The following is a 27,857-nucleotide window of genomic DNA, read 5'->3' as shown; positions in this document are numbered from 1 at the left end:
TTGGACAGCATTACCCCCAAACATTAAAATAGTAACACAACCAATAAATCAAAACAAAAATTTAACAGAGTTTCCACTTAAAGAGTTTTAAGTTGGGAGGAAAAAAAAAAATCTGATAGGTATTTTAAAATCCAAGTGTGTGACATGGCTGAACCCCGTCTGGAGCTTAGCCAGAATAAGATAAAAGTATTGGGTACAACAAGAAATTACTGCAGAAATTCAAATGAGAAATGATAGTGGTTCAGGTGCAACAGAGATGGTGGAGATGAAGGGCATGCACCGGAGAAACAGTTGGGAAGTAAAACTGATGCTCTCCATGAGATTCTTCTCCGATTTAGTCATACTTCATACTTTAATCAAAACACCGATTACAGATTTAATCAGATTCTTTCACAATTTTATTAAAACCACAAATCTAATTGATCCTCTATACTTCAAAGAACTACTAAAAAGGATTACGTGTATCATCACCATGATTACAGAATTCATTGTAAACTATTTAAACAGGTTACCACGCCAGCAGCGGCATGAGGCGCACACAGCAGCTGTCGGACGATGAACTAATGAATGGGGTGGATGAATGACAATGGAATTGTGCTCAGCGATCTTGAGAGGAAAACAAGGCTGGCCAGGCCCCTCCCCGAAAGGCCACGTCGGCCAGAGGCCCCGCCTACCGCCTGGCGGAGTGGCTGCGCCTTGCGGGCTTTGAGTGGGAGCCGCGCCAGCGCTGGGCTCAGAATCGGAAGCCACAGGGCCCTGGAGATCCCGCAGGCTCTCGGCCCAGCGGCTGCTGACACGCCAACAACCTCGGAGCAGTAATTCAGAAGAGGGAAACACCAGAGCCACTGGCGGAGCTCGCGTCGGACACGCCCCCGCGGGCAGTGCTTCCGGGGCAGGGGGCGGGACCTCCGGAAGTGACCGGTCGCCGTCCGCTGTTCGTTGTTTTAGCGGCTGACGGGAAGGAGAGGCCCGAGCTCCGGCAACGCCGCGGGGCGGCAGTCACGACCAGCTTCTGGCCGGTCGCTACCTTTTGGACGAGCCAGCAGCAAGGACTACCGGCTGCGCAGCTGCGAGCGCGACTCCCGCTCGCCTTTCGATCTCATCATGTCGCGGGGCTCCATCGAGATTCCCCTCCGGGACACTGACGAGGTAGGTGTCGAGTGTGGAGGGGGTAGGGGTCGTGAACTTGGACGACGACCCCCACCGACTTAGCTGGACTTCGTTTCCGAAGAAGGCACACCCTTCTCCCGCGGGAGCCTCGATCGAAATCCCCGGCCAAAACCCTGATCACCTCCTCCCCCCGCCCCTGCGCTGCAACCCGACAGGTCACTGGAGGAGGAGTTCTTGAAAGTTCCCTTCCAACCTGTTCTTATATGACAGGACTCTTCTTTTTTCTCGATTCACCGGCGCAGGGGCGCGAGAGTGCCCAATAAGCTGAAGCACCTCACAGACTGTAGAAGTGGGCGCTGATGTCACCGTGATCCACCTGCTACTCGAATTCCGTGTCTTTCCCTAAGAATATATAGAAGGTCGCCCCTTCTGCCTTAGAAACTCCAATATGTCATGGTACGCTATGTGCGAGGCAAGGAACCCAAGACTTAGCCACTGCAGCGTGCTGATGGAATTAACCCCCTTTCCTTTACACTGCCTCGTTCCTGGGTGGCCTTTGGTTTGTCTGAATAAATCGCTCAGCTTTGATGTTCAGTCTTCTTGGATATTTCGTGCACTTATTTTGGTTTGTTTGCTTGAGATATAATATGGAGATATAATTCACATATAAAATCCAGTATTCTTTAGTATATATTCCCAAAGATATGAAACTATTACCTCCGTCTAGTACCAGAACATTTTCCTATTATTATTTTTGTGCCCACAGTCAGTAGTGTCTGTGACACACAAATGCTACCTCCATGATTTATGTGTACAGTGGCATTCAACTTTGCATGACTTCTAGGGTTGTGTTTCTCCAAGGTGTCAGACCTATGGCATCATTCTCCAGGGTGCTTATCAGTACTTTACTTGGATTTATAAATGAAATAGTGTTTTGTTTTGTTACTTTTGAGTAAGCAAAACATTTGTAGCATTTTATAGTTCTAGTGATTTGGGGAACAATTATCAGTATTATTTGTTTCTCCAGACTTTAACATTACAATACAGTCTGTTTGTCCTGTGCTCCCTAAATATTAAGACATATTGGCTCAAACAGAGACATATGTTTTCTCTCAAATGTGGAATCTAAATTAAAAAAAAAAAAAAACCTGTAAGTAGAAGAGGAATTTTTAGGGAAGGGGAGCAGGGGGAGGGGGGAAATAAGGGAGGGTAAGGAAGGGTAGAAGGGAGGGTGGACATGATTAATGCACAATAAGTGCATGTATGAAATTGTCACTGAAACCCATTAATTTGTACAATTAATCCATGTTTATAAAAAATATGTGTTGGCTCAACCCTGTTGAAAATGAGTATCCTCTGTATATGTGTGTTGATATATAGTCAAGGGAAAACAGAAAAGAAAAATGTGGATTTAAAAAAAGATAAGAAATAAAACCTACATTTTGTGTTTTAGGTCATCGAACTTGACTTCGATCAGTTACCGGAGGGAGATGAAGTTATCAGTATTCTGAAACAGGAACACACACAACTGCACATATGGATTGCTTTGGCGGTCAGTGTTCATGTAGCAAATAGTTTTTATTTGTTAACTGGGAAAATATGTGGCTTCTGTTTTCAGATATAGAATAGCCTTGGGTACATGATAAGTAAATCAATTGTACCATTCATATGGAAATTAATTATCATTTATGGAACAATAAGGCTAGTTTCCATGCTACTGTGCTGGTATATTAGTATAAAGATAAAGGCAAAATTCATTTTAAGTTAAATAGTATTCCAACCCCCTAGTGCCAAGCAACTACTTATCTCTTTTATGTTGCTAAAGATTTAGTGTACATTTTCTAGAGTTTTGTGGAAATGTAATCACACAGTATGTATTTTTTTTTTGTCTCACTTTTTTCTCACCATAATTTTTTGTGATGTATCCATGTTGTTTACTCCTTTTTGAGGCAGAGTAGTATTCGTTGTGTAGCTGTACCACAGTTTGTTTATTCATTCACTTCTTAGTCAACATTTGGATTGTTTCAAGTATGTTGCTGTTACAGATAAAGCTGCTCTAAATATTTGTGTAGTTGTTTTAAAATATGGACATATGAGTTAATGATTTTAATTTGATCCTTTTACCTTATAGCTGGAATACTACAAGCAAGGGAAAACAGAAGAGTTTGTAAAGTTGTTGGAAGCAGCACGTATAGATGGTAATTTGGATTATAGAGACCATGAAAAAGACCAGATGACTTGCTTGGATACATTGGCAGCCTATTATGTACAGCAGGCTCGAAAAGAAAAGAATAAGGATAATAAGAAGGATCTTATTACACAAGCAACCTTGCTGTATACAATGGCTGATAAAATTATTATGTATGATCAGGTAAAGAAAGTCAAATTTCTTGAAATTTCTGAAATGGTAAAACTACCATCTGAAAGCAAAGTATGTGTGATAGGCAGCAGATTTTTTTGAAAGAATATTTCTTAAAATCACCATGTTGATACAGTTTTTTTTAAAAAAAGGAAGGGTTCCTCATTAAAATTGTAATTCCTTCAATCCTTGTACTTACTGTTGAAGTAATCTAGACAAATCTAGTATGTAAAACATACTCCCAGGTTGAATCGATAATTTCATTTCCTAGCAAGTTTCAACCATATTTTAAGGAATCTGAATATTGTTCTTTGTCATTGTTATTGGTAAAGCTGGATAGTGGATCTCGTTATAATCTTTTTAAGCAAGATTACGTTGTAATCTCGCTTACATTTTGGGATAATTTCCCATTTTGTAATGAAGAAGAGTTTGTTGGTACCTTGAACATTACAATTGAGAAAGGAATTTGTATTATGTTGTATCTCCTTTCTATACGTTTTTCATTTGCATGCTTATGGTAAATTATTGTTTGTCCTTAGTAAAGTCTAAGATGATACATTATTTTATAGAACCACTTGTTGGGAAGAGCCTGCTTCTGCCTACTTGAAGGTGACAAAATGGATCAAGCTGATGCACAGTTTCATTTTGTACTCAACCAGTCTCCAAATAACATCCCAGCCCTTCTTGGTGAGTGATCTTTGCAACCATCTTAGGAATCTGTTTTTTTCAGCATATGCCTAGACCATATCTCTTTGTAATAGCACCTTAATAACTGAGCTGGATGGCAAAATAGAAGAGCTTTATTTTGTTAAAAATAAAACTATCTACAGCAGATTATTGTTGAAATGGCAAAAATAAAATATATACCAATTAAAATTTGCTTCCAGAGAGTAAATAAATGATCTCTACTTAGACAACTACAAGCTATTGCAATTGTTATATTATAACATTTAATATAAAGAGAGGATATTCTTAGGCATAAATTAATATACCCTTTTGGAAAACAAGTTTTTAATGTGAAATCATGTTCATTATTTTTAAGTATTTCTACTGAGAGATGCATTTTAAATTAGGTAAGTTAGTATAAAATATAGTAAATTTATATTAATCAGGCAGTGCATGTTTATTTTTTTAAAATTGTTACAGGTAAAGCTTGCATTTCCTTCAACAAGAAGGATTACAGAGGAGCTCTTGCTTACTATAAGAAAGCATTACGTACTAATCCAGGATGCCCAGGTAAAAGAAAAACTTTTATTTTAGGTCTAAGCTATATATATATGACCCAACTTAAAATATTGATAATTTAATAGTTACTTATGAAGTCAGTTGTGGAAAGGTACTATTGGAGTTTTGAAATGACAGAATGTGATTGGGGAGGTGGGTGGGGCAACCAGGGATTGAACCCAGGGATGCTTACCCACTGAGCCACATCCCCAGTCCTTTTCATTTTTTATTTTGAGACTGGGTCTTGCTAAGTTCCTTAGGGCCTGAGCCTCCCGAAATATTATTTTTTTCTTAGTGTTATCTTTGATTTTAAAGCTGGATAGTGGATCACGTTATAATCTTTTACCCTATACTACTTTTCTTTCCAAAATGTCATTCAATTGGCAGATGTTTACTGAGTACCAACTACATGCTAGGCACTGTTCTAAACCCTGGAAATGCAGCAGTGAACCAGAGACCAAAATCCCTACACTTACATAATTTACTTCCAGTGGGGAAGATAAATGAGAAAAATATATACTATGTAAGATATTGCTAAAGGCTGAAAAGAAGAATAAAGCCAAAAAGGGCTATGAGAAGCATTGGGAATTGCTGAAAAAGGATCACCAGAGAAATTCATCAGCGATAGTAACATTTGTGTGAAGACTTAAGGAAACTTAAGAGCCCTGCAGATACATGGGAGAGTAACATTCCCATAGAGAATGTAGGAGGTACAGAGGTACAAAGGTACTGAAGAAAGATTGAGAAACAGGAGTATCTGGAATGGGGAATGGGGAAGAGGATAGTAAGAAATGGGATCAAAGATACAACCTAGTACTAATCTTGTAGGACAATCTAGATTATTATACGAACGTCAGCTTTTAATGTAACAGAGATGAAGAAGCCATTGGAGAGCTTTGAATCACATATTCTGACTTAACAGTTAAAAGAATCATTTGAGCTTCTGAATTGAGTCTAGAGTGGGATGTGGGTGAGTAGGCAAGGACTGAAATAGGGTGACTAGGAAGAAGGTTATCACAGTCATTCAGGTCATGTGTGGTTGTGGCTCATCTGGGTGCTGATAGCGGTGATGGTAAAAGTAGTCAGATTCTAGGTGTAATTTGAAGGGAAAGCTGATAGAGTAGATGTGATGTGTAAAGACAGAGTAAGAGGCAAAGATAACTTTTTAAAATATTTTTTTAGACGTTGATAGACCTTTATTTTACTCATTTATGTATACGTGGTGCTGAGAATTGAGCCAAGTGCCTCACACTTGATAGGCAAGCGCTCTACCATTGAGCCACAACCCCAGCCCCACACAGGTAACCATGGGAAGAGTGTAGTTACATTTTACTACATTTGGAAAAATAGTTCAAGAGGACCTAGTTTTAGACATGAAAAGTTTGAAATGACTTTTAGAGGCAATAAGTGAAGAGATCAAACCCTTAAGAGTTCATGAAAGAGGTCCGGGCTAAAGTAATGAATGCGGAAGTCATCAGCATATAGATGGTGTAAAAGCTATGAGACTACATGAAGTTACCAGGGGGCTGAGTGTAGACAGAAAAGAGGCCCTGGGGTGGAGCCCTAGAGCACTCTGATATTTAGAGGTGAGGAAAATGAGAAAGAATCAGCAAAGGGACCTGAGAAGGAGCAACTAGAGGTGTAGGAGGAAAACCAGGTAAGTGTAAGTGTCCTTGAAGCCAATTTAAAACATTTCCAGAAAGAAATTGTTAGGCCAAGTAAAATAGGGGCAGACAATTGATCATTGGATTAAAGAGCATATAGATCATTAATAACCTTGATAAAAGCAGTTTTTCTGGAATGCTGGGAGTGAACACCTCACTGGAGTGGATTCAAGAGAAAAATGGAAGGAAAGGAATTAGAGACAGCAGGTGTTACATGTTTCAAGGAGTTTTGCTCTCAAGGGAAGAATAGATATAAATTGATAACTGGAAAAGGAAATGGAATCATGAAAGGATGTTCATAGGGCTAGGGATATGGCTTAGTTGGTGGACTGCTTGCCTAGCCTATGCAAAGCCCTATTTGGATCCTCAGCACTGTTAAAAAAAAAAAGAGAGAGAGAGAGAATGTTTATAAAATGGGGAATGTTTGTATGTGAATGAGGATGATCCAGTAAAGGAGAAAAATATATTTTATGCAGAAAAAATAGGGAAGGGTTGGGCGAACGAAGCAGTGTCTTTAAATAGATGAGAAGGAATCCAGTGATCATTGTAGAGGTTTGCCTTAGGTAGGAATTGTTTGTGTTCTGAATGGCCTTAAAATGAGGTAGCACATATAAGCATAGCTCTAAAGGGAGTGACAGCATGTGCATGGAATTGGACACAGTATTTGAGGTCTTAATGGAATTTTTTTCTCTTTAAATATTGCTCTTCAAGAATTTGAAATTGAGTGAGGCGTATCAGTGAAGGTAAAATGTAGCAGGGGTGTTAGAAGACAAGAAAAATGCTAATATTATTATAGATGTTCTGTTCTATGGTAGAAAGAAGGGAGAGAGGTGGAGAATGATATGATCTAACTCTAGTGAGATCAAATTTGTGGTAGGCCAAGCAATTTTTTAGTGTAGTTATACTAAGGCTAATGGGATTTTGCCAACTCATAAGTAGAAAATATTTAAGCATTTTTGTAATTAAACTCTAAAAATGGCTAATTTGAGAGATTGAATGACTTGATTTTATTTTACTTTTAGCCGAAGTTCGTTTAGGAATGGGCCATTGCTTTGTGAAACTTAACAAACTAGAGAAAGCCCGTCTAGCATTCAGCAGAGCCTTAGAACTCAATTCCAAATGTGTGGGAGCATTGGTTGGACTGGCTGTTTTAGAACTCAACAACAAAGAGGTATGTAGGGGAGAAAATTACCTAGTTTTTGACTGATTTGTCTAGCTTACAGTCTTGTATCTAAAATTCTCAGGGCCAGATATCTCTTAGAAATCAAGATTTTAGATTGTACTGGAAAGGTAATATGGTACTTATATTGCATAATATATAATACTTCAGTTATTAGGCACTGCCCCAAAAGCACACTTTAATTTCTGTGGCAAAACAGTTACTATTCATACTAATACAATAGCCTCACAATTCAGGTAAAGGGTTCCCACCAAATGAGTTTGCTCCATGATTACAAAAGCCTGAGTATTTTTTTTTAAATTGTTTTAGAATTTCAGATAAGGATTGTAGACCCGTGTATAAGTTTGGAATGCTTTCAGTTGCAAGTAACAAAAAAAAACCAAACAAACAAAAAAACAGTTCAGCGACTTAAAAACATAAGGATTTTAAAGTGAGATGTCTTAGTTCTCAGATTTGGCACTTCAGTGTCATCAAACCCAGGGTTTTTAAAATACCTTTCCATCTACCTTTCCTTAGTGTATGACCTTCCTTTTCTTTCTTTCTTTTTTTTTTTAATTATTATTTTTTTAGTTATTGATGGACCTTTATTTTACTTATTTATACGTGGTGCTGAGAATCGAACCTATTGCCTCACACATGCTAGGCAAGTGCTCTACCACTGAGCTACACCTCCAGGCCAGTGTGTGTGACCTTTCTTTATCTTGTCTGTTGCCTCATAATCACAAGATGGCTGCCAAATTTCCAGGCATCTCATTATTACATTGATCTTATAATGGAAAGGATAAAAGGATTTCTCAGAGAAACTCTTTTTTATCTTATATTGAGAAGCTTCCCATTGCTTCTTATTTATAACTGTCCAAAACAGGGTCACCAGTGTTTCTCAGCATCAGCACTGTTATAGTGTCTCCCTGCTTGATACGACCAAAATGACATTATTCCTTGAAATCAATAATGGGGTTGTGAGAGAGGGTAAGGGAGCTTTCCATCCTGAAATCAAAAGATAGGCTATAAAATTTCCATTTTTTTAGTAGGGAAGAGGGTAAAATGTTTGTTGTGTAATCCATAGATGGCTGCCACCAAGAAGACAACTGAGGCAGGAACTAAAACGTAAATTAATCTTAAGAACTGAACAAGAGAATAAAAAGAGGAAAAAGTGAGACATCCCCCTAGGGTGTGGATATTGAGGATTAAAAGGGGGATTTCATTGCAAATGCAGCATAGATACTTAAAATTCATAAGAGGTTGATATTTCTTGTCACAATAGCAAAATGACACGATTTGCTGTCTCAACATAGCATATAAAGTGTATAGTTCAGTAAAGCTCATTAAATCTGTTGAAAAACAGGTTTGGGGAATATTTTCTAGTATTTGTCCTTGGAGTCAGTATAAACCGTTTAATAGCAAATGTATTTATTATATGAACCCAATGTCAGAGAATAGGGAATTCTTTATAATGAGGCACTTCTATAATTGAGGTTATTTGGTTGGTTTGATTTTTGCAGAACTGGGGATTGAATTGCTCTAAAACTAAGCTACATCCACAGCCTTTTTAATTTTTTATTTTTGAGATAGTATCTTGCTAAGTTGCTCAGGCTGGCCTTGACCTTACAGTTTTCCTGCCTTGGCCTCTCAAATAGCTGGGATTATAGGTGTAATTCACCACATGTGGCTTATAATTTAAGTTTTGTTAAGAAAACTAAATTCTAGCAGTTTGATGACTCATTACTTGAAATTTGTCATCCTTGGCAAAGACTGATTATAATAAGAGTTGTATCTGGGTGTCTGAATTTAGGATTATACAACCTTATTTTCTTGAGAGTATAAAGAAAACTTTGAAAAGTGCTAATTAAGTAATGTTTTCACTCTATTGCAATGTTTTCTTTTAGGCCGATTCCATCAAAAATGGTGTCCAGCTTCTTTCCAGGGCCTATACTATTGATCCTAGCAACCCTATGGTATTGAACCACTTGGCAAATCACTTTTTCTTCAAAAAGGTAGGAGTAATTACTTATTTTTAAATCCTGATTTTCAATTTCCAAATGTAGTTGATTCCTTATTATTTTTTTTTTTTTTTAACTTGGAAAGAAATTTGAAAATGTCAGAGTTTTTTCCAAATTAGTTTATATTAGTTAGGGTTGGATACATTTGTTCATTCATACATTCACTTAATATTTATTGACATTCATATCATGTGCGTAACAGTGATATGTATGTGGAGATGATTAAGACATGGTTTCTACACTCAAGGAGTTGAGTTTCATAGAAAACACAGTGAGTAAGCAAATGTAAATATAAAAATAAAAGTTTCTGCCCACGTGTGGTAGAAAAATGAGGAAGTGATCAAGTGATTAAGAAGGGTTTTCACCACAACGGAAAAATCTCTCAAACTAGGTTTTTAGGAGGTGAGCACTAAGCAGTTGAAAAAAGAAATATACAGTTCTTTGAAATAGCCTTAGCAATTTAGTTCTGTGAGAGCATAGCATATGGTGGACCCTTCTTTTTTTTTTTTTTTAGTGCCAGGAATTGAACTCAGAGGCACTCAACCACTGAGCCATATCCCAGCCCTATTTTGTATTTTATATAGACAGAATCTCACTGAGTTGCTTAGCACCTCACTATTGCTGAGGCTGGCTTTGAACTCATGATCTTCCTGCTTCAGCCTCCTGAGCCCCTGGGATTACAGGTGTTTACCACCACGCCCAGCTACAGTGGGCTTTGATAGGCAATGCATTAGATGTAGAGAGTGGGGCATTCGTGTAGTAGAATTGGGATTTACTTATGTAGGTAACAAGGACTCATTGAATTTTTATGTTTGCATGTTGAGTGTATCACATTTTTAAAGTTACCACTAATTCTGTAGAAGCAATGATATTTTAGGTATCTTAAAATATATAACCAAGATTTTGTTGACAAGAGTTTTTATAAAATGAACACGAAAATTTAACCTACCATATTGAAACCAGGTACTAAATTATACTAAGAACTTTAAATTAGTTAAATAGCAATTTAGATAAAAGCTCACAAAAATGTATCAAATCTTATTGGTAAGAGCTACTATGTTGTTATCATTATTAATATGCATTAATGCTTACTAAAACTGCATTCCAAGTATTCTGTAATCTTTACAACAATTCTTGGAAGTAATCTCCTCATTTTGTGGATAAGCAAATTGAGGCATAGTTAATAGCCTAAGTCTACATGGCTACTAACCACAGTTCTCTTTTTTTCTTTTTTTTTTCCTTCCCCCCTGAGGCATGGGGGATTCGAACTGCGGCCCTTGTGCATGCTAGGCGAGCACTCTCCAAAATGAGCTATTTCTTCAGTCCCTAACCACAGTTCTTTACTGTCTGGCTGCAGGGACATACTGTATTTTCATATGAATTACCAGTTAAGCTTTAGCCTATAATGGTGAAGTACTAATGGACAACTATTTAGGGAGAAGATGGGAATGTGTTATATAGGTAAATGAACTATTACTGTTTGTAGAGCAGCTAATCCAAGCTAATCTTAAGACATCAAGATTTTCTTATCTCTCTTATTCAGGATTATAGTAAAGTTCAGCACCTGGCTCTCCATGCATTCCATAATACAGAAGTGGAGGCTATGCAAGCAGAAAGTTGCTATCAGCTGGCTAGATCATTCCATGTTCAGGTAAGATAATTTTATAACGTCTCTAAATATCTAGTCCTTTCATTTATAGTTTTTTGCTCTTTTTAACCCTTTTTTGTTCATATTGTTGGTCTTGTTTGTTTGCTTGTTTTTAGGAAGATTATGACCAAGCTTTTCAGTACTACTATCAAGCCACACAGTTTGCCTCATCCTCTTTTGTTCTGCCATTTTTTGGCTTGGGACAAATGTATATTTATCGAGGTGACAAAGAAAATGCATCTCAATGCTTCGAGAAAGTTTTGAAAGCTTATCCTAATAATTATGAAACCATGAAAATTCTTGGTTCTCTCTATGCTGCCTCAGAAGATCAGGAAAAAAGAGACATTGCCAAGGTACATTTTTAAAAATCTTGATAAAGTCCTTTTTTTTTGTTTGGTTTGGTTTGGTTTGGTACTGGGGATTGAACCTATGGATGCTTAATCATTGAGCCACAGACCTTTTTTATATTTTATTTAGAGAAAGGGTCTCACTGAGTTGCTTAGGGCTTTGCTAAATTGCTGAGGCTGACTTTGAACTGATTGTAGGCGTGTACCACTATGCCTGATTCATTTCTTGTTACTGCTAATAGAGCTACAGTAGAAGCAGTTTTGTTAAATGAGCTTGTTCTACTTTAGATAAAAAAGCAGTTGACTTAAAAAGGTTAAATTAGCCACCAGTTTTTACTTTTTACAGGACTAAATATGATGATCTCTTTTATCCCAGGGCCATTTGAAGAAGGTCACAGAACAATATCCTGATGATGTTGAAGCTTGGATTGAATTGGCACAAATCTTAGAACAGACTGATATACAGGTATTGTAGTCATGCTTTTCATTGCCTATATAATGTGTTTTTTGTAAGCATGGTGTACTATTTCTCTTTGATTTGCACACATACCTTACTTTGTCCACTGCAAAAATACAGGGTGCCCTTTCAGCCTATGGAACAGCAACACGAATCCTTCAGGAGAAAGTGCAGGCTGATGTCCCCCCTGAGATTCTAAATAACGTTGGTGCCCTCCATTTTAGACTTGGAAACCTAGGGGAAGCAAAGGTAGGAAAATTGAAATTTTCTTGATCAAGTTGAGTGCATACTTTTTAGATGTATCGAATCTTTTAACAATATAATTTTTCTTCCTCGCAGAAATATTTTTTGGCATCATTGGATCGTGCAAAGGCAGAAGCTGAGCATGATGAACATTATTATAATGCCATTTCTGTTACCACATCATACAATTTAGCCAGGCTCTATGAGGCGATGTGTGAATTCCATGAAGCAGAAAAACTATATAAAAACATCTTACGAGAACATCCTAATTATGTTGACTGTAAGAATTTTGAACTTTGCTTATGTAATAAAATTCCCAAAATAGTAGCAAAAACTTACATGGGGAAAAAGTCTTAGAAATAATAGTATATTTTGAAGGTTCTGATATCCCCTATTGTTTAAAGCAGATCTGTGGCCTTAGAAAAAAGTACAGCTTCACTTACATTTATACTAGAAAATAAAAGAGACAACAAAAATCACTTGAACCGTATTTAGTGATTAGGCTATGTTCAGTGGGTCTGCTACCTTTGTTAAGCTTCAGTAATTCCTTGGCATATTTTGATAGTGGATTTACTTTTGTAGCTGTCCTTCTTTGATTTCATATTTACAATGTTTATAATAGTAAGAGAAGTGGGCCGGGCACAGTGGCACACACCTGTAATCCTAGCGCCTCAGGAGGCTGAGACAGAAGATCATGAGTTCAAAGCCAGCCTCAGCAAGAAGCGAGATGCTAAGCAACTCAGACCCTGTCTCTAAATAAAAATACAAAATTGGGCTGGGGATATGGCTCAGTGGTCAAGTGCCCCTGAGTTCAATCCCTGGGACCCCCATAACCCCCCAAAAAATAGAGAAGGGGTTTTCCTTGAGGCAATTATTACTCATATGTCCTCTTTGAGTTTTTACAACTTAGACATTGTAAAATATGCAAAGTTTATAATTAAAAAATAATTTACATACCATACAGTAGTGCCTCCTTATCCATGGTTTCACTCAGTGTTATTTGCCTACAGTTTATTGTCCCAAAATGTTAAATAGAAAATTCTAGAAATAAACAATTTGTAAGTTTTAAATTGTACACCATTCTGCCGGACATGGTGGCACAACACTGTAATCCCAGCAACTCGAGAGGCTGAGGCAGGCGGATCACAAGTTCAAAGCCAGCCTCAGCAAAAGCAAGGCACTAAGCAACTCAATAATATACAAAATAGGGCTGGGGGTGTGGCTCAGTGGTCGAGTGCCCCTGAGTTCAATCCCCAATACTCCCTCCCAAAAAACTGTACAGCATTCTAAGCAGTGTGATGAAGTCTGGTGCTGTACTACTTCATCTAGCCCAGGATATGAGTCATCCCTTTGTCCAGTGTATCAATACTGTATATGCTGCCCATCTGTTAGTGACTCAGTATCCATCTCAATTAATAAGGGAGAAAAAATAAATAAAATCGTTATGCTGAGATTACTAAGCTCTGTAGTACAATAAGGTTTTTAGAAAAAGCTTTCATTACAGTATATTATTGTAATTATTCTATTATTCGTTGTTCATCTTTTATTACCTTTGTTTATAAGTTACACTTTATCAGATAAATTCTGTTTACATATCAGAAAAAACAATAATTATAGGCTTCAGTACTATCTGCAGTTTCTGGCATTTACTGGGGTCTTGGAATGAATCTTTCAAGGATAATAAAATTTCAAGGATAATTTCTCTACTTTATTTATAAGAACCTAAAACATGATGTTTTCATTCTAGACACATCAGAAGCTTTTTCTGGCATCTGTCATGCCATCATGGATGCAAAAGTGATTTAGAATAAATAAGATTTTAGTTGAATGCCAGATTGAATTGAAATTGATTTGATAGGTAATAGCCATTATTAGTTTCTCAAGAAATTTTCTAGAGAAAGCAGCTTAAATTTGTGTGGTGCTATATTTTTAAGTGGAAGAGCCATGGTTAGAACTCAGGTCTTCTAACTGATGATCCCTAGTAGCTCATGCTTTCACTATTTTTCATATGACAAGGAGCTTTTTAAGAAAATGTAGTGTAGTAGTACACATTAGAGATAAATTGAAAACAGAACTTTTAAAATAACTTGACTTGAGGTAAGGACTTGCAGCAAGGAGCTCGCATTTGGAATGGAGGGGAAGAGATGAATCTTAGATTTCAAACATGAGACTTGATTCCAAAACTACTCTAACTCGTTGGATTGATGTTTGATGTTTCTTCACCTATAAGACTTTCTGTTCCTTATACAGATGTATTCAGAAACACAATTCTTTCAAAAGTATGTCTTAAAGTTGTGATCATTTATGGCTTATATTTTGAACACAAAAACTTTGAAATGTATGTTTTCAGGCTATTTGCGTCTAGGAGCCATGGCCAGAGATAAAGGAAACTTTTACGAAGCTTCAGATTGGTTTAAGGAAGCTCTTCAGATTAATCAGGTTGGTAATACTGACTCTTGAGAAATAACTATTTTCGTTTTTTACCCCCCTTTTCTTTCTTCATCTCGCTCCCTCCCTTTCTTTCTTTCCTCCTCTCTTTCTTCTCTTTACTAGGGATTGAACCTAGAGCCTCGTGCATGCTAGGCAAGCATTCTACCACTGAGCTACATCCGCAACCCATCTTATTTTTTATTTTTGAGACAGGATCTTGCTAAATTGCCCAGGCTGACTTCAAACTTACACTCCTCCTGCCTTAGCCTCCCAAGTAGCTGAAGTTATAGGCATTTGCTACTGTGCCTAGCTCAGTTTTTCCTTTATTGACTGTCATGTTTCTAGTAACCTTGGCATGTTTTTTTGGTGTTTTTTTTTTTTCCATTTACTTATTAAAGATACTGTAGAGTATAGATTGCATGATTAATCATATAGTAATAGGGACCATACTGTTTATATAAATCTCTTCTGTGTCCCTCCTTGTTCCTTCTTCTATTTCTCCATCCTATCCTTTCATTTGTACATCAACATGTGACCTGCAAAAAAAACCACCAAAAACATATGACCTGGCTCAGGTGTCTTTTATCCTCTCTATTTTGTTCTTGTGGGATTTACTTATACCTTATGAGAAAAGTTTATAGTATCATAGAGGTTGTCTAAACTTTTTGGTTGTAGCCCACAGTCAGAAAGAAGTATATTTCACATTGCTGTCTGGTACACATGTAGGTGAACACAAAGAACTGAAAGTTTTGCAAATCATTTGCTCTCACAAATTGGCAGTATAGTGATATTTTTACTTCATTCTGTTACTCTTTGTATACTAATAACTATACATTAAACTGATTTAACAGTTCATTAATGAATCTCAACTCTATTTGAAAACCACTGTTCTATCTTATAGACCTATTTGTCAGCTATCATGGAAAGATGGTTAATCTTGCTCATTAAGTTACAGATTTTGCTTCTTTATATACATGTGTGTTGTAGGATCATCCAGATGCTTGGTCTTTGATTGGTAATCTTCATTTGGCAAAACAAGAATGGGGCCCAGGACAAAAGAAATTTGAGAGGATATTAAAACAGCCCTCCACACAGAGTGACACTTACTCTATGCTAGCACTTGGCAACGTGTGGCTCCAGACTTTGCATCAGCCCACCCGAGACCGAGAAAAGGTAATCTCTTTTTTATCTTTTTAAGCAAAACTGAGATTCTGCATTCTTTTTATTTTTTGAGGGGCGGGGGGACCCTGGGATCGAACCCAGGGGCATTTGACCACTGAGTCACATCCCCAGCCCTATTTTGTATTTGTTTTAGAGACAGGGTCTCACTGAGTTGCTTAGCATCTTGCTTTTGATGAGGCTGGCTTTGAACTCTCGATCCTCCCACCACAGCCTCCTGAGCTGCTGAGATTATGGCATGCTCCACTGCAGCCAGCAAATTTTCTTTTTAATAATGCTTGTTTCTTCTTTCAGGAAAAGCGTCATCAAGATCGTGCTCTGGCCATCTACAAGCAGGTTCTCAGAAATGATGCAAAGAATCTGTATGCTGCTAATGGCATAGGTAATTAAAAGACTGGGGTATCCATAATGGTTTGTGAAGTGAATGCTTTTGGAGGTATGTTTGTAAATCAGGTTTTTCTCTCTAAATATATCAATGTAGCTGTTTTAAAATTGAGCATTTAGTTGTTTTTCTGGATATGATTAGAAAATTTTAAATGTGAGCCTTTTTGTAACTTTAGGAGCTGTTTTGGCCCACAAAGGATATTTCCGTGAAGCTCGTGATGTATTTGCCCAAGTAAGAGAAGCAACAGCAGATATCAGTGATGTGTGGTTAAACTTAGCACACATCTATGTGGAGCAAAAGCAGTATATCAGCGCTGTTCAGATGGTAATGTCTTGTCTTTCAAGATACATTCACTGAAAAACAGAATTCCTTAACCATTCTGGCCCTCTTGTAGAGCTACATGCCATACTGTGTCTATTCAGAGGTTTATAATTATATGACAAGGCCAAATTTTGGTGTCCAGGTAGAAGTGAGTCCTGGTTCTGCCACTAATTACATGTTGTGGGCAAAGAACATCTTCTTTGACCCAGTTTCCCTATCTGTGCACAGGGGATAATTATACCTTAACCACATAGAATTTTGTAAGGATCCAGTACTTGGCAGTAACATACCTAGCATACTGTTAAGAATCCAGGAAAAGTAGGATTTAATACTTAATTCAATTGCTGAAACAGAAACCCAGTTTCACAAAGGTTAAGTGACCTACTTTATTTACTTATTTATTTACTTATTTATATTTTTTGAGATGGGGGTCTCTGCCCACACTAATCTTAAATTTCTGGGCTTGAGCAAGTGATCCTCCCACTTAAGCTCCTGAGTAGCTGGGACTACAGGCACTGTGCTCATCTTAAATCACTTCTTTTGAAAAAGAAAAACTTTATGGAGATAAGGTTTCATGCCTGTAGAATTTCTTTATGCTTAACCTATTTGTTAAGTGCTTAAACTTGAAATAAAAGTTGTACTCAGCATCTATAACATATTAAAAAGTAAAAAGGCTCTTGGACTCATATATATGATCAGAAGGAACAAACTTCTTATAAAAGGTAGAATAAAAGCAGCCTAGGCTTTGGAAGCAGTTTACCATTTTCCTAGATATAGTTTCTGGTATTAGAAGGGCACTACTACAGAATAATAGAACCCAGATTGCATATGATAATCTCAGAGGTTGTGTTTTTTAAGACTTCCCTGTCTATAAAATGTTAGAAATTCTCTTTTATAAACACAAATAAATCACTAGGGAGAGTCAGGGAAAAACTGTCTAACCATTTTCCTTGAAATCATCTTGTCAATTACCTTTGACATGTCAAAAAGTGCCATGTTCATGTCACAATGAACTCTGGTATAAACAGAACTGTAAGACTCCTTCTTATACTCCTTTCTGGTAGATTCCACAAATCCTAAAGAAAGGTGCTAGAGACTATAACTGAAAAGGATCCAGGTATATGACCTACAATAATTGGCTAATAAGTAGATTCTAGGTAGTATTGCTAAAGATATGAAAAAGAGTTTCCAGGCCTGGAGATATGGTTCAGTGGTAGAGTGCTTGCTAAGCATGTGTGAGGCCCTGAATTCTATCCCCAGCACTAGAAAAAAAAAACAAAAAAGAGGAAGGGAAGGGAGGCAGGGAGAGAAGAAGTGAAAGGGTGGAGGGACGGAAGAAAGGAAGTCAATAAGTTTGTTTTTTTATGATCAGGTTTTTGTGTTGTGAAAATGTATCCTGATGAATGTAAAAAAATCATTTCCTGAATTAGTCTCTGAAATTACCCAAAAAGTAGAATACCTTTCCACAGAGTTTTAAAATTGTTTAAAATTTTACTACAGAATGAAAATATCCCTTACTCTGTTGTATTTTTAATTAACTTTTCATTTTCTCTCTCTCTCTCTTTCTTTCCTTTTTTTTTAAAGTACGAAAACTGCCTTAGAAAGTTTTATAAACACCAGAATACTGAAGTCGTGCTCTATTTGGCCCGGGCCCTCTTCAAGTGTGGCAAGTTACAAGAGTGCAAACAGACTTTGCTGAAGGTAACGGGCAGTTCACTGTTACTCCTGTCCATTCCTGTACTGCATTATATTTTGTGTATGTGTTCCTGTGCGTAAACGTACTAGCACACTTATTTGACTAAAAACCTTCATGTCATTAGAGCATATGAGGTATCTGCTTTTTTTGTTTGTTTACAGGCTAGACATGTAGCACCCAGTGATACAGTTCTTATGTTTAATGTGGCCTTGGTGTTGCAAAGATTAGCTACCTCTGTCCTGAAAGATGAAAAAAGTAATCTGAAGGAAGTACTTAATGCTGTGAAAGAACTGGAGCTTGCACATAGGTAAAGATTTTATAGAAACCACCCTTGAAATAATTTGTTTCTTTAAAACGTTTGTCCTGCTAGACACAGTGGGCACATGCCTATAATTCCAGCTATTTGTCTCAAAAGATCATGAAAAATCACTTTCTTCTAAAAATAACTCCCATTAGAATCATTCTGCCAATATTTAAACCAAAGCAGATAGTTACCACCAGGGGGCACCAAACTGTAGCCAGGATCCTGCCAGATTTCTGTCATATAGCCTGACCCCTAGAGATGGGGCTAGCCTTGCAAACTTGCCCTAGGTTTCTCATTAATCTGACTATAATGTGATCCAGCATTTTAAATATGAAATTTTTAGATTCCACTTATGTTGGTTTTTATTTTTTACAACTGTGTGTCTTTTTAGGGTGATGTTGATTTTTGTTGAGATTGAATAAGATCTTATCTTTTAAATGTTGCTTAATAGATTTATTAATCTCACCTAAAAATTTGTTTTAACCTTATAGTATCTATTTGATAATTCAATATATGATAAAATTAAAACCTGACATTCCTTCAGGTTTTCTCCCAATTGTATATACAACTTTTTTATTTTTGTTTTTGTTTTGTTTTGTTTTTTTTGGTACTAGTGATTGAACTGCATCCCCAGTCCTTTTATTTAAAGTTGCTGAGTCTGATCTCAAACTTCTCATTCTCCTGCCGCAACCTCCCAAGTCACTGGGATTACAGGTGTGCCACACCTGGCCAACTGTATATAATATTTTATTAGTTGTTGATAAACCTTTATTCATTTATTTATTTGTACATGGTGCTAAGAATTGAACCCAGTGCCTCACACATGCTAGGCAAGTGCTCTACCACTGAGCCACAACCCCAGGCCCTATATTACATTCTTATATAGCATTTCTTGCCCAATCTGATAAGTTATAGGTGCTTTCATGGCCTATGTCCTCTTACCCCCATATAACATATTTAGGATGTTTAGTGTGTATTAAATATTCATTGCATGATTTTTTTGATATTTCTGAATTTTCTGATAAGATTAAATATGTCCTTGATTTTTTGATGAACTTTGTTTTATTAAACATGCTGAATGGTGTATTGATGAGCCTTTTTAAAAAATGAGTTGTGTGCTGGGTGTGGTGGCGCATGCCTATAATCCCAGCAGCTCAGGAGGTTGAGGCAGGAGGATCATGAATTCAAAGCCAGCCTCGGCAAAAGCAAGGCATCTAGTAACTCAGTGAGACCCTGTCTCTAAATCAAATGCAAAATAGAACTGGGGATGTGGCTCAGTGGTCAAGTGCCCCTGAGTTCAATCCCTGGTTCCCAAAAAAAAAAAAAAGAGTTATGTATATGATTTTCCTCTTGAGATAATAGGCCTTTATGCATTAAATAATTTCATATAAGTTGGAAAATATGTAAACCTTTTCTCAGACTTTTTATAGAATAGATTATAAAAATCTAAAGGGTCTTATTTCATTAGAATCTTTTTTTTAAAGCAAATTATTTTATTTTCTCATTTTGTTTAGATACTTCAGTTACTTAAGTAAAGTGGGAGATAAAATGAGATTTGATTTGGCCCTTGCTGCTACAGAAGCCAGGTAATGTTACTGTTTATGGAAGGCGACTTTAGAGTGGTCACCTATTTTTAGTGATATTGGTGTGGACTGAGAGAGTGTCATTGTAGTGAACAGGGTTCCCAACCTTCCAAAGATCAGTCTTTCGCACTCTTCATGGGACTTCCCTAACCTCTATTGAAGCTTTTTCCTTTCAGCAAATTTGGCAAGATTGATTTAGTACAAGTACTTGGGTTTTGGAGAAAATTGCTATTTTACTTGTGTTAACTGGGTCACTAGTATCAAGATATGATTCCTGTCTTTTGAATCATTTGTGAAATTAATGTTGGAAATCTTTTTAGCTGCTCTTTGTCAGCATAGTTAACAGTATTGACTTATGATAAACTAAGTTAATGTTACTAATTATAACTTCATATAGATAACAGCTTATCTTTCTACTTCAAAATTTTAAATGCGTGTAAGGAAAACAGATGCTCAAGGTTTTAAACAATCTGTACTGTGTTCATTTTTCTCTAAATCTGAATGTTCTAGGCAATGCTCTGATTTACTGAGCCAGGCCCAGTACCATGTGGCCCGGGCACGCAAACAGGATGAAGAGGAACGGGAGTTGCGGGCCAAGCAAGAGCAAGAAAAGGAGCTACTAAGGCAGAAACTTCTTAAAGAACAGGTATCTATTGTTCACTTGTAGTAGAATTAAAAAATTGTGTGCAGCTATACACTTTGTTTTATTAAAAAAAAAAAAAGTCCTCTGCTTAGGATTATAACCATGAGCTTTTTCATCTTAAGAACATTTTACTTTTTCTTTTTTCCTCATAGGAAGAAAAACGTCTCAGAGAAAAGGAAGAGCAAAAGAAACTTTTGGAACAGCGGGCCCAGTATGTGGAGAAGACCAAAAATATTCTTATGTTTACTGGCGAGACTGAGGCAACAAAAGAGAAGAAGAGAGGTGGAGGTGGTGGACGGGTAAGACAGGATTCCTGCCATTACTAATGACATAGGTCTTTTGACTTTCAGAAATATAGATTATTGGTTAAATTTACTGTGTGCTTGGTTCTTAGCTTTAGCTTTCTCCTTTATTAAGAGAGTCTTCCAACACAGAATTATTTCAATGGCATCTAGTGTAGACTTGTCCCTTTTTTTCCCTTTCTCTGGTGCTTGGGGTTGAACCCAGGGCCTCATGCATGCTATGCCAGTACTCTACCATTCAGCCACATTGCCAGCCATGATGGTCCCTGACTTAATGATGGTTCAGTTTTTAATTTTTAATTCATACACAGTAGTGTAAAAATGATAGCATTCAGTAGAAATCTTACTTTGAATTTTAATCTTTTTTCCTGAGTAACATTATGCAGTATGATACTTTGTCACGATGCAGGGCAGCAATAGTGCAACAGCTCCTGGTCAGCCACATGATAATGAGGGTAGACAATTGAGACTACAGTGTGCTGTGTTGACTAAGCAGTGATGTTCAATTGGTTAGGTATATTATGTATTTTTAACTTACAGTGCATATATCAGGGCATAATTCTATCATAAGCTGAATATTGGTATTTAAAAATGCTCTCCAGGGTTAGCTAAGTACCTTTTACCTTGTAGTGACCTCTTGAGTTGATGATTTTTGCAACCTTTTCACAGTTGAAACATTCTTCCATTACAAGTCTTTCCAACATGGGCCTAGCCAAACCTCCCTTTCATGTGGCTTAGTAAGAGATCCTTCATTTGCCAAATGAATGTTGAGAATATTGTCTGACCTCTTCCTAACCTGTGGCCACACTACACCAGCCTGAAATAACTGATTGTCTTCTTTTTTGGATTTTAGCGTTCCAAGAAAGGAGGAGAGTTTGACGAATTTGTCAATGATGATACTGATGATGATCTACCTATATCCAAAAAGAAGAAGAGAAGAAAGGGCAGTGGTAGTGAGCAAGAAGGAGAAGAGGAGGAGGGTGGTGAAAGAAAGAAGAAAAAGAGGAGAAGGTACTGTCATCATTAGTGTTTTAAATAACCTTATAAAAGTGGCAAAAGACCTTTCATCTTCTGAATATATGTAAAATTTATGAACTACTTCATCTTCCCTAACAGAGGAACTGTTTGTGCCCCACTTTCAACTTTAATCCTAAGACACCATTACAAAATTCCCTGAGTGCTTAATTTCCATTCCATCTTTCCGAGAGCTACAAACTAGTCATCACTTTTTTTGTAACTTTAAAATTATTATACTTATTGGGAAATGTGTGTGTTGTAGGAGAAGATGTGGATTATATCTCCGCTCGTGCATGCCAATCTTGGCAGGTCAACTGAATCTCAGTTTTCTCTCTGTAAAACAGTAGCAGTGATGCCCTCCTCATGGTTCTGCTCAATGCACAAAATATGAACATGTATGAAAGTGCCCTTTAAACCACCTGTATCATCTGCTGTAAGAGCAAGCACGGTCCCTTTCTCATTGGCATTTCCCTATCCAGGAACCTCTACTCAACTATATTACCTAGACCTGCCTTTCTTGGTCCTTGGCTGACTATACTTGGGCAAGAACCTGGTGAATTCATTGAGACACAGATCTGTGTAATCAGAGCTGTGATAAGGATAGTAGCAGGTCTGGAATAAGTCAGTTGGGAGGGAAAAGGAGGGGAAAGATGTGGAGGTCTGGATCGTGGATGTTTTCTTACATTCTCAATCACTCCACCAAGGACAGGAGTCAAATGTAGATTAATCACGTGAGCTCAGTATTGACTAAGTCTCAGACATTGCGTAAGTATGGGGGTTTGCAGACTCAGACAGGCAACAAGAGTTAAGTTTGGCCTCTGCCCTTACTGTATGGCTGAGGTCAGCACACACTCAGAGGGTAATACTTGATAGTAAAGTAGTCTTGGACTTCATAGGCATGAGTGCCTCTTGACAAGCTCTTGCTGTTCACTGTTTAAGACCTCCGAAGGGAGAAGAGGGCTCTGATGATGATGAAACAGAAAATGGGCCCAGACCAAAGAAGCGCCGTCCACCAAGAGCAGAGAAGAAGAAGACTGTAAGTTTATACTCTTCCTTTTTTTAAAATTTTTGTCCTTTGCTAGACATAAAAGATTATGATACACTAGAATTATTCTTGCCCTGCAGCTTCTTCAAGCACAAATGTTTGTTTTCAAAGCTTATTGGTGGCTTTGTGATTATTATGCAAACCCAATTTAATAAGATGCTATAATTAATGTAAGAGTCTTGACTAATTTATTATGTTTGACATTCTTTCTTTAGCCCAAGCCAGAACGTCTGCCTCCTTCAATGAAGGGGAAAATAAAATCCAAAGCCATAATATCATCAAGTGATGATTCTTCAGATGAGGATAAACTGAAAATTGCTGATGAGGGGTAGGAATCTTTTCCTTGGTAAAGTCTTCTAATGATGTGGGTAAACCAAAAGTGGTTGTTAAGCACCCTCTCTGGACTAGGAAAAATACACTTTTCTTTTTCTTTTTTTAATATGAGGGAAAACAGACTTGAAAAATTGGAGGAAATGGATAACTAGGAGTAGTCACTGTGCCAAAATGTCTTTTCTCTCCAGCTTCTTAGAATCTTATGACTGGAAGAAACCTTAGCAGACATCTTATTCCAACCCTCTTATTTTGTCCTATTGCATGTTTCTCCCTCATAGAAGAAATCCTTGAAATCTCATTATATTAGTGATATTTTTCCTAGGTGACATCTTTCTAAATGAACTTTCATTTTGCTGCCCTGCCATTGACTGACTGACTGCAGTAGGAATAGCCTGGTCCTGGCCATGTGGAGATAGGGAGCTTTGTGGTTGTTCATTTCCTCCCTTGCTGGGCAGAGTCAACTCTGGTCCTTGGAGGGCTTACTTATATAGGACTTTGGCCCACAGCCCACCTGGTGAAGTGGCGCTTGATTTTATTTGTTCTAAACTTGTTCTTTAGATTCAGCACCCGCAATCCCCACATTTGACTCCTGTACTCTAGGACTCTTAATACTATACTATACCATGTTCCTCTGTGGCTGTTGTTTCATTATTCATTTTGACGTTTGGATATCTGTCCTCTGAGATGCAGTATGTTAAGTGCCAGAGATACAGAAAAAAGACATAGACCCTTAAGTTCCCCAAGGAATTTTTTCTTGAGGCAATGGAGAATAGGAAATACACCCAAACCACATTGTGTTGGGATGAGTGTTACCACTTAAGTTTTATATTTATTGCTCTAGCGACCATACCTAATCTGAAGTAGTTGATGGAAGTTAAGAGAGATTTTTTAATAACAGAAAGAGGCAGCAGTGAGAGGGTCACATGTTGAGGGGAATAAGGGTATTGCTGAAGGACTGGCCTCGTATGGTGGAAATGTGTAGAAATCCTTCTGTAAGGATTTATAGTTCTCTTCTGCTCTGAAGACACTAGCTGAACAAATTTGGATTGCTTTCCCTAATGCACTGCTTTGGCCTTTCCCCCACAGTATCACCCCGGTCTGCTGCATGCATGATCAGGGGAATGCAATACATGGTTTTCAAAGAATGGGTCTGTTAAAATGTGAAGGTAGAAAGGTTGGTTCATTGTGAGGCTGAGCTACCGCCAGGCCAGTGCCTGAGGTCATGACCAAGTTTGAGACACTTGAGTCAGTTAAACTTTGTCCTGACCATCATCAAATGTGTTTGTGTATTTAGTCAAATGGGATGAAGTGAATTAGATCACAGTGGACCTGTGGTCTTTAATATACAGAATGAGTGTACAGCACCCCTTTTTCAGTTATTCATGTTTTCTTAGAGTGACCTGGGCTATATAATACGTGTCTGGTTTCCTCTTTCAGATTTTGGTGCAAAGAGCCTTTCTTTACTCTATAGGATGTATTAGTTTCTGAAGAGAATAATGTATTTGACCTTCCTAGACTGGACTTTGTAGGACTAAAGATGCTGGAGAAGTGTGTGCCCTCCACAGCCATTGTCTCCATGATTAAGGGCACATTGTTGCCTCCAGAGCCTCCAGGAAGCCAAGACTCCCAATTCCTTTCCCCTTTCACAAATCAGCTGGCCAGGGGGTAGAGGATGTAGCTTGGGAGCTAAAGGACCTGCTTAGTCCAGCTTCCTGTCCTGAATCTCATTGTGGTTCAGGGGATCTAGGATAGAAATCCCAGGACAGAAAAAGTAGTGACTTCACTCTTCTTCAGGTGTCTGTTAGCTCAGACGGTACATAACAACAGGGTCCTTAAGACTTCAGAATCTGGACAGCCATTTGAGATTGTGGTTTTACCTTGGCGGCTATTAACTTATTTATAAGATTAACAAATCCCTTCCTTTTCCTTTGTATATGAAATTGGTGAGATTCTCACAAAAAGTGCTTGACATGAGCCAATCAGAGCCTTCCTGTCCTATTTGTATACTGACTTGTAGCTGAAACATCTTGCTAGTGTTCTTATTTTTTAAAAAATCGCATTCTCCGCTCGTCAGAGCCTGAGGTAGCCAGAGTCTTCGGTGTCTAACTTGCATTTTCCCCTGCAGACACCCCAGGAACAGCAACAGCAATAGCGACTCTGATGAGAATGAACGGCCGAAGAGACGCGCCTCCTCAGAGAGCGACTCTGATGAGAACCAGAACAAGTCTGGCAGTGAGGCGGGCAGTCCCCGCAGGCCCCGTAGGCCGCAGTCAGATGAGGATTCCGACAGCGACCAGCCGTCCAGAAAGAGGCGGCCTTCAGGCTCCGATCAGTCTGACAACGAGTCGGCGCAGTCCGGGAGAAGCCCCTCGGCAGGCTCCGAGAACGACGACTCGCGCCCGGCCTCTCCGAGTGCCGAGTCGGAGCGGGAGTCGGAGCGCGGGTCTGATAACGAGGGTTCTGGCCCAGGTTCTGGCAACGAATCAGAGCCAGAGGGGTCCAACAACGAGGCCTCGGATCGAGGCTCAGAACATGGGTCAGATGAGAGCGACTAGGTTTTGTTTCACAAAGGAGCTTCATCTCTGGAAGAGACTTTTTTAATATACGAAAGCTGTGATAAAAACGTTTCAGATGTTTGGTCAAACAATTGTGAAATTTTCTTAAGGCAAGTTTTTTTCTATCCGTTTGTATATTACTAAGCCCCAAGAGACATTTCCTGTGCTGGAGTCCAATATTTGAACCTCTTGTGCAAATGAGAGTATTCTTCATTGTGGTACAGTTCCACCTGTCATATGTGAAAGTGCAGTGAACATAAATCCAGATGCTAAATCATTCCTACAAAGGTTTGACTGGACTGTGGCAGATGTCTCTTCTTTGTATGTTAAGCAGCATACTGTTTTGATTTTTATTGCAGTCTTTTATGAAGTGGTGCAGAAACTTTAAATTGTTCATTTTTAATGTCTTTGTTCCCTTTTGAGTTTAGATTGAGAATACTTTTATTTCCTGGAAGAAAAGGTGTCTGCTGTATAATCACACTGAAGTTCATGTGAAAGTCAGATGTTCATAGCATAGTGCTGCAGCCATGCAGTAAAGTCACAAATAGCTACTTTGTTAGGTTAAATGAGGTGTGGAAAAATGCTTTTCTGTTAGAATGCAAAGACCTCCCTAACCCACATAATAAAATTCTTTTACCAACTTTTGTGGATAACTTTGTGTCCTGTTTTTGCCTGATAACATTTGTATATGAAAAGTTAGCATAAATAAATTACAGACATCATTACCCTATGTACATATGATTACATGAATGGTATGAATCTACATCGTGTACAACCATAGAATCGAAAAGATATACCCCATTTGTGTACAATGAATCAAAATGCAGTCTGTAAAAAATTTTTTTTAAATAAATAATTTTAAAAAACAGTAAATAGGTCTCAAAGTCAAAAAATAAATAAATAAATTACAGATAATTTGGGGAAACCTGCATTAAACCAAAGGTAGTTTCCTCTAATTCTTTACAGATTTGGGGGGGGTGCAGGGGGTAGTGGGGATTGAACTCAGGGGTATTTAACTACTGAACCACATCCCCAGCCCTTTTTTATGTTTTATTTTGAGATAGGGTCTTGCTAAGTTGCTTAGAGCCTCACCATGTTGCTCAGGCTGGCCTCAAAGTTGCAATCCTCCTTTCTCGGCCTCCCAAGTTGCTGGGATCACAGGTGTGCACTACTGTGCCTGGCCAGATTTTTTTTTTTTTTTTTTTAGGATACAAGGAAACTGACTTTATTTTCAATAATTAAGGGAACTGGGGTTGTGGCTCAGTGGTAGAGTGCTTGCCTAGCATGGGTGAGGTGCTGAGTTCAGTCTTTAGCACCAACTAAAAAGAAAGGTATTGTGTCCACCTACAACTTGAAAATATATATTAAAAAATTCAGTAACAGCTTAAGAATAATATTTTATGAAGTGTAGGTGGTGTGGTTAGTACCAGTGAGAGTCAGGCTTAGGATCCAGGTCTGTTGCTTCTTTGCCTGTATTTTCCAGTGTGCCCATACTACTTGAGGTGAATTAATCCCCAAGTGACAAGAATTCATCTAAGTTAAGCATTCCCCAACTGACAACTCCAATCACTTCAAGCAGTAACTCAATGAAAGAACATTGCTGGGCAGTCCTTAGCAGGCTCTCCCTAATGTGTATGGTGGTTTCTCCAGTGAGTCACCTGCCCTGGTTTGTGGTTAAGGGGTGCCTTTGGGTACTGACTGCTCTGTCTACATCTGAAGATTCCACCCCACCCCCGGCCTGTGTCCCTGGGTAAGCAAGGCAGTAACGTTCCTGGCCACCCTGCCCACACCAGAAGGCACAGATGTGTCTCCGGGAGCCACTTCCTTGTGGG

At 38.1% G+C, this 27,857-nt stretch overlaps 1 protein-coding gene across 1 annotated transcript; it reads left to right on the top strand.

The window, feature by feature from the left end:
- The first annotated feature begins 565 nt into the window (after positions 1-565).
- On the top strand, positions 566-26,667 carry CTR9 (CTR9 homolog, Paf1/RNA polymerase II complex component). Its single transcript, XM_079102675.1, has 25 exons — positions 566-1,149; positions 2,564-2,662; positions 3,242-3,481; positions 4,039-4,156; positions 4,616-4,705; positions 7,380-7,528; positions 9,424-9,531; positions 11,081-11,188; positions 11,302-11,538; positions 11,909-11,998; positions 12,110-12,238; positions 12,329-12,512; positions 14,583-14,671; positions 15,650-15,835; positions 16,136-16,223; positions 16,402-16,550; positions 18,132-18,248; positions 18,405-18,550; positions 20,062-20,133; positions 20,641-20,776; positions 20,926-21,072; positions 21,929-22,086; positions 23,032-23,128; positions 23,353-23,465; positions 25,596-26,667. Exons 1-25 carry the CDS (start codon positions 1,105-1,107, stop codon positions 26,023-26,025), a joined length of 3,525 nt encoding a protein of 1,174 aa, XP_078958801.1. The 5' UTR covers positions 566-1,104; the 3' UTR covers positions 26,026-26,667.
- The last annotated feature ends 1,190 nt before the right edge of the window (positions 26,668-27,857 follow it).

The sequence above is a fragment of the Sciurus vulgaris genome, assembly GCF_902686455.1.
Source record: "Sciurus vulgaris genome assembly, chromosome: 11".
In the NCBI taxonomy this organism is placed as follows: Eukaryota; Metazoa; Chordata; class Mammalia; order Rodentia; family Sciuridae; genus Sciurus; species Sciurus vulgaris.
The sequence above is the reverse complement of the archived record's forward strand: the minus strand, read 5'-3'. Positions and strand labels throughout refer to the sequence as shown.

What these genes read in the sequence shown, in the direction of transcription:
- CTR9 (XM_079102675.1), top strand. Translation starts at nt 1,105, where the DNA reads ATGTCGCGGGGCTCCATCGAGATTCCCCTCCGGGACACTGACGAG. An exon ending in CCCTCCGGGACACTGACGAG is followed by an intron (nt 1,150 to 2,563) that starts GTAGGTGTCGAG and finishes TTTGTGTTTTAG; the next exon opens with GTCATCGAACTTGACTTCGA. An exon ending in GCAAACAGACTTTGCTGAAG is followed by an intron (nt 18,249 to 18,404) that starts GTAACGGGCAGT and finishes GTTTGTTTACAG; the next exon opens with GCTAGACATGTAGCACCCAG.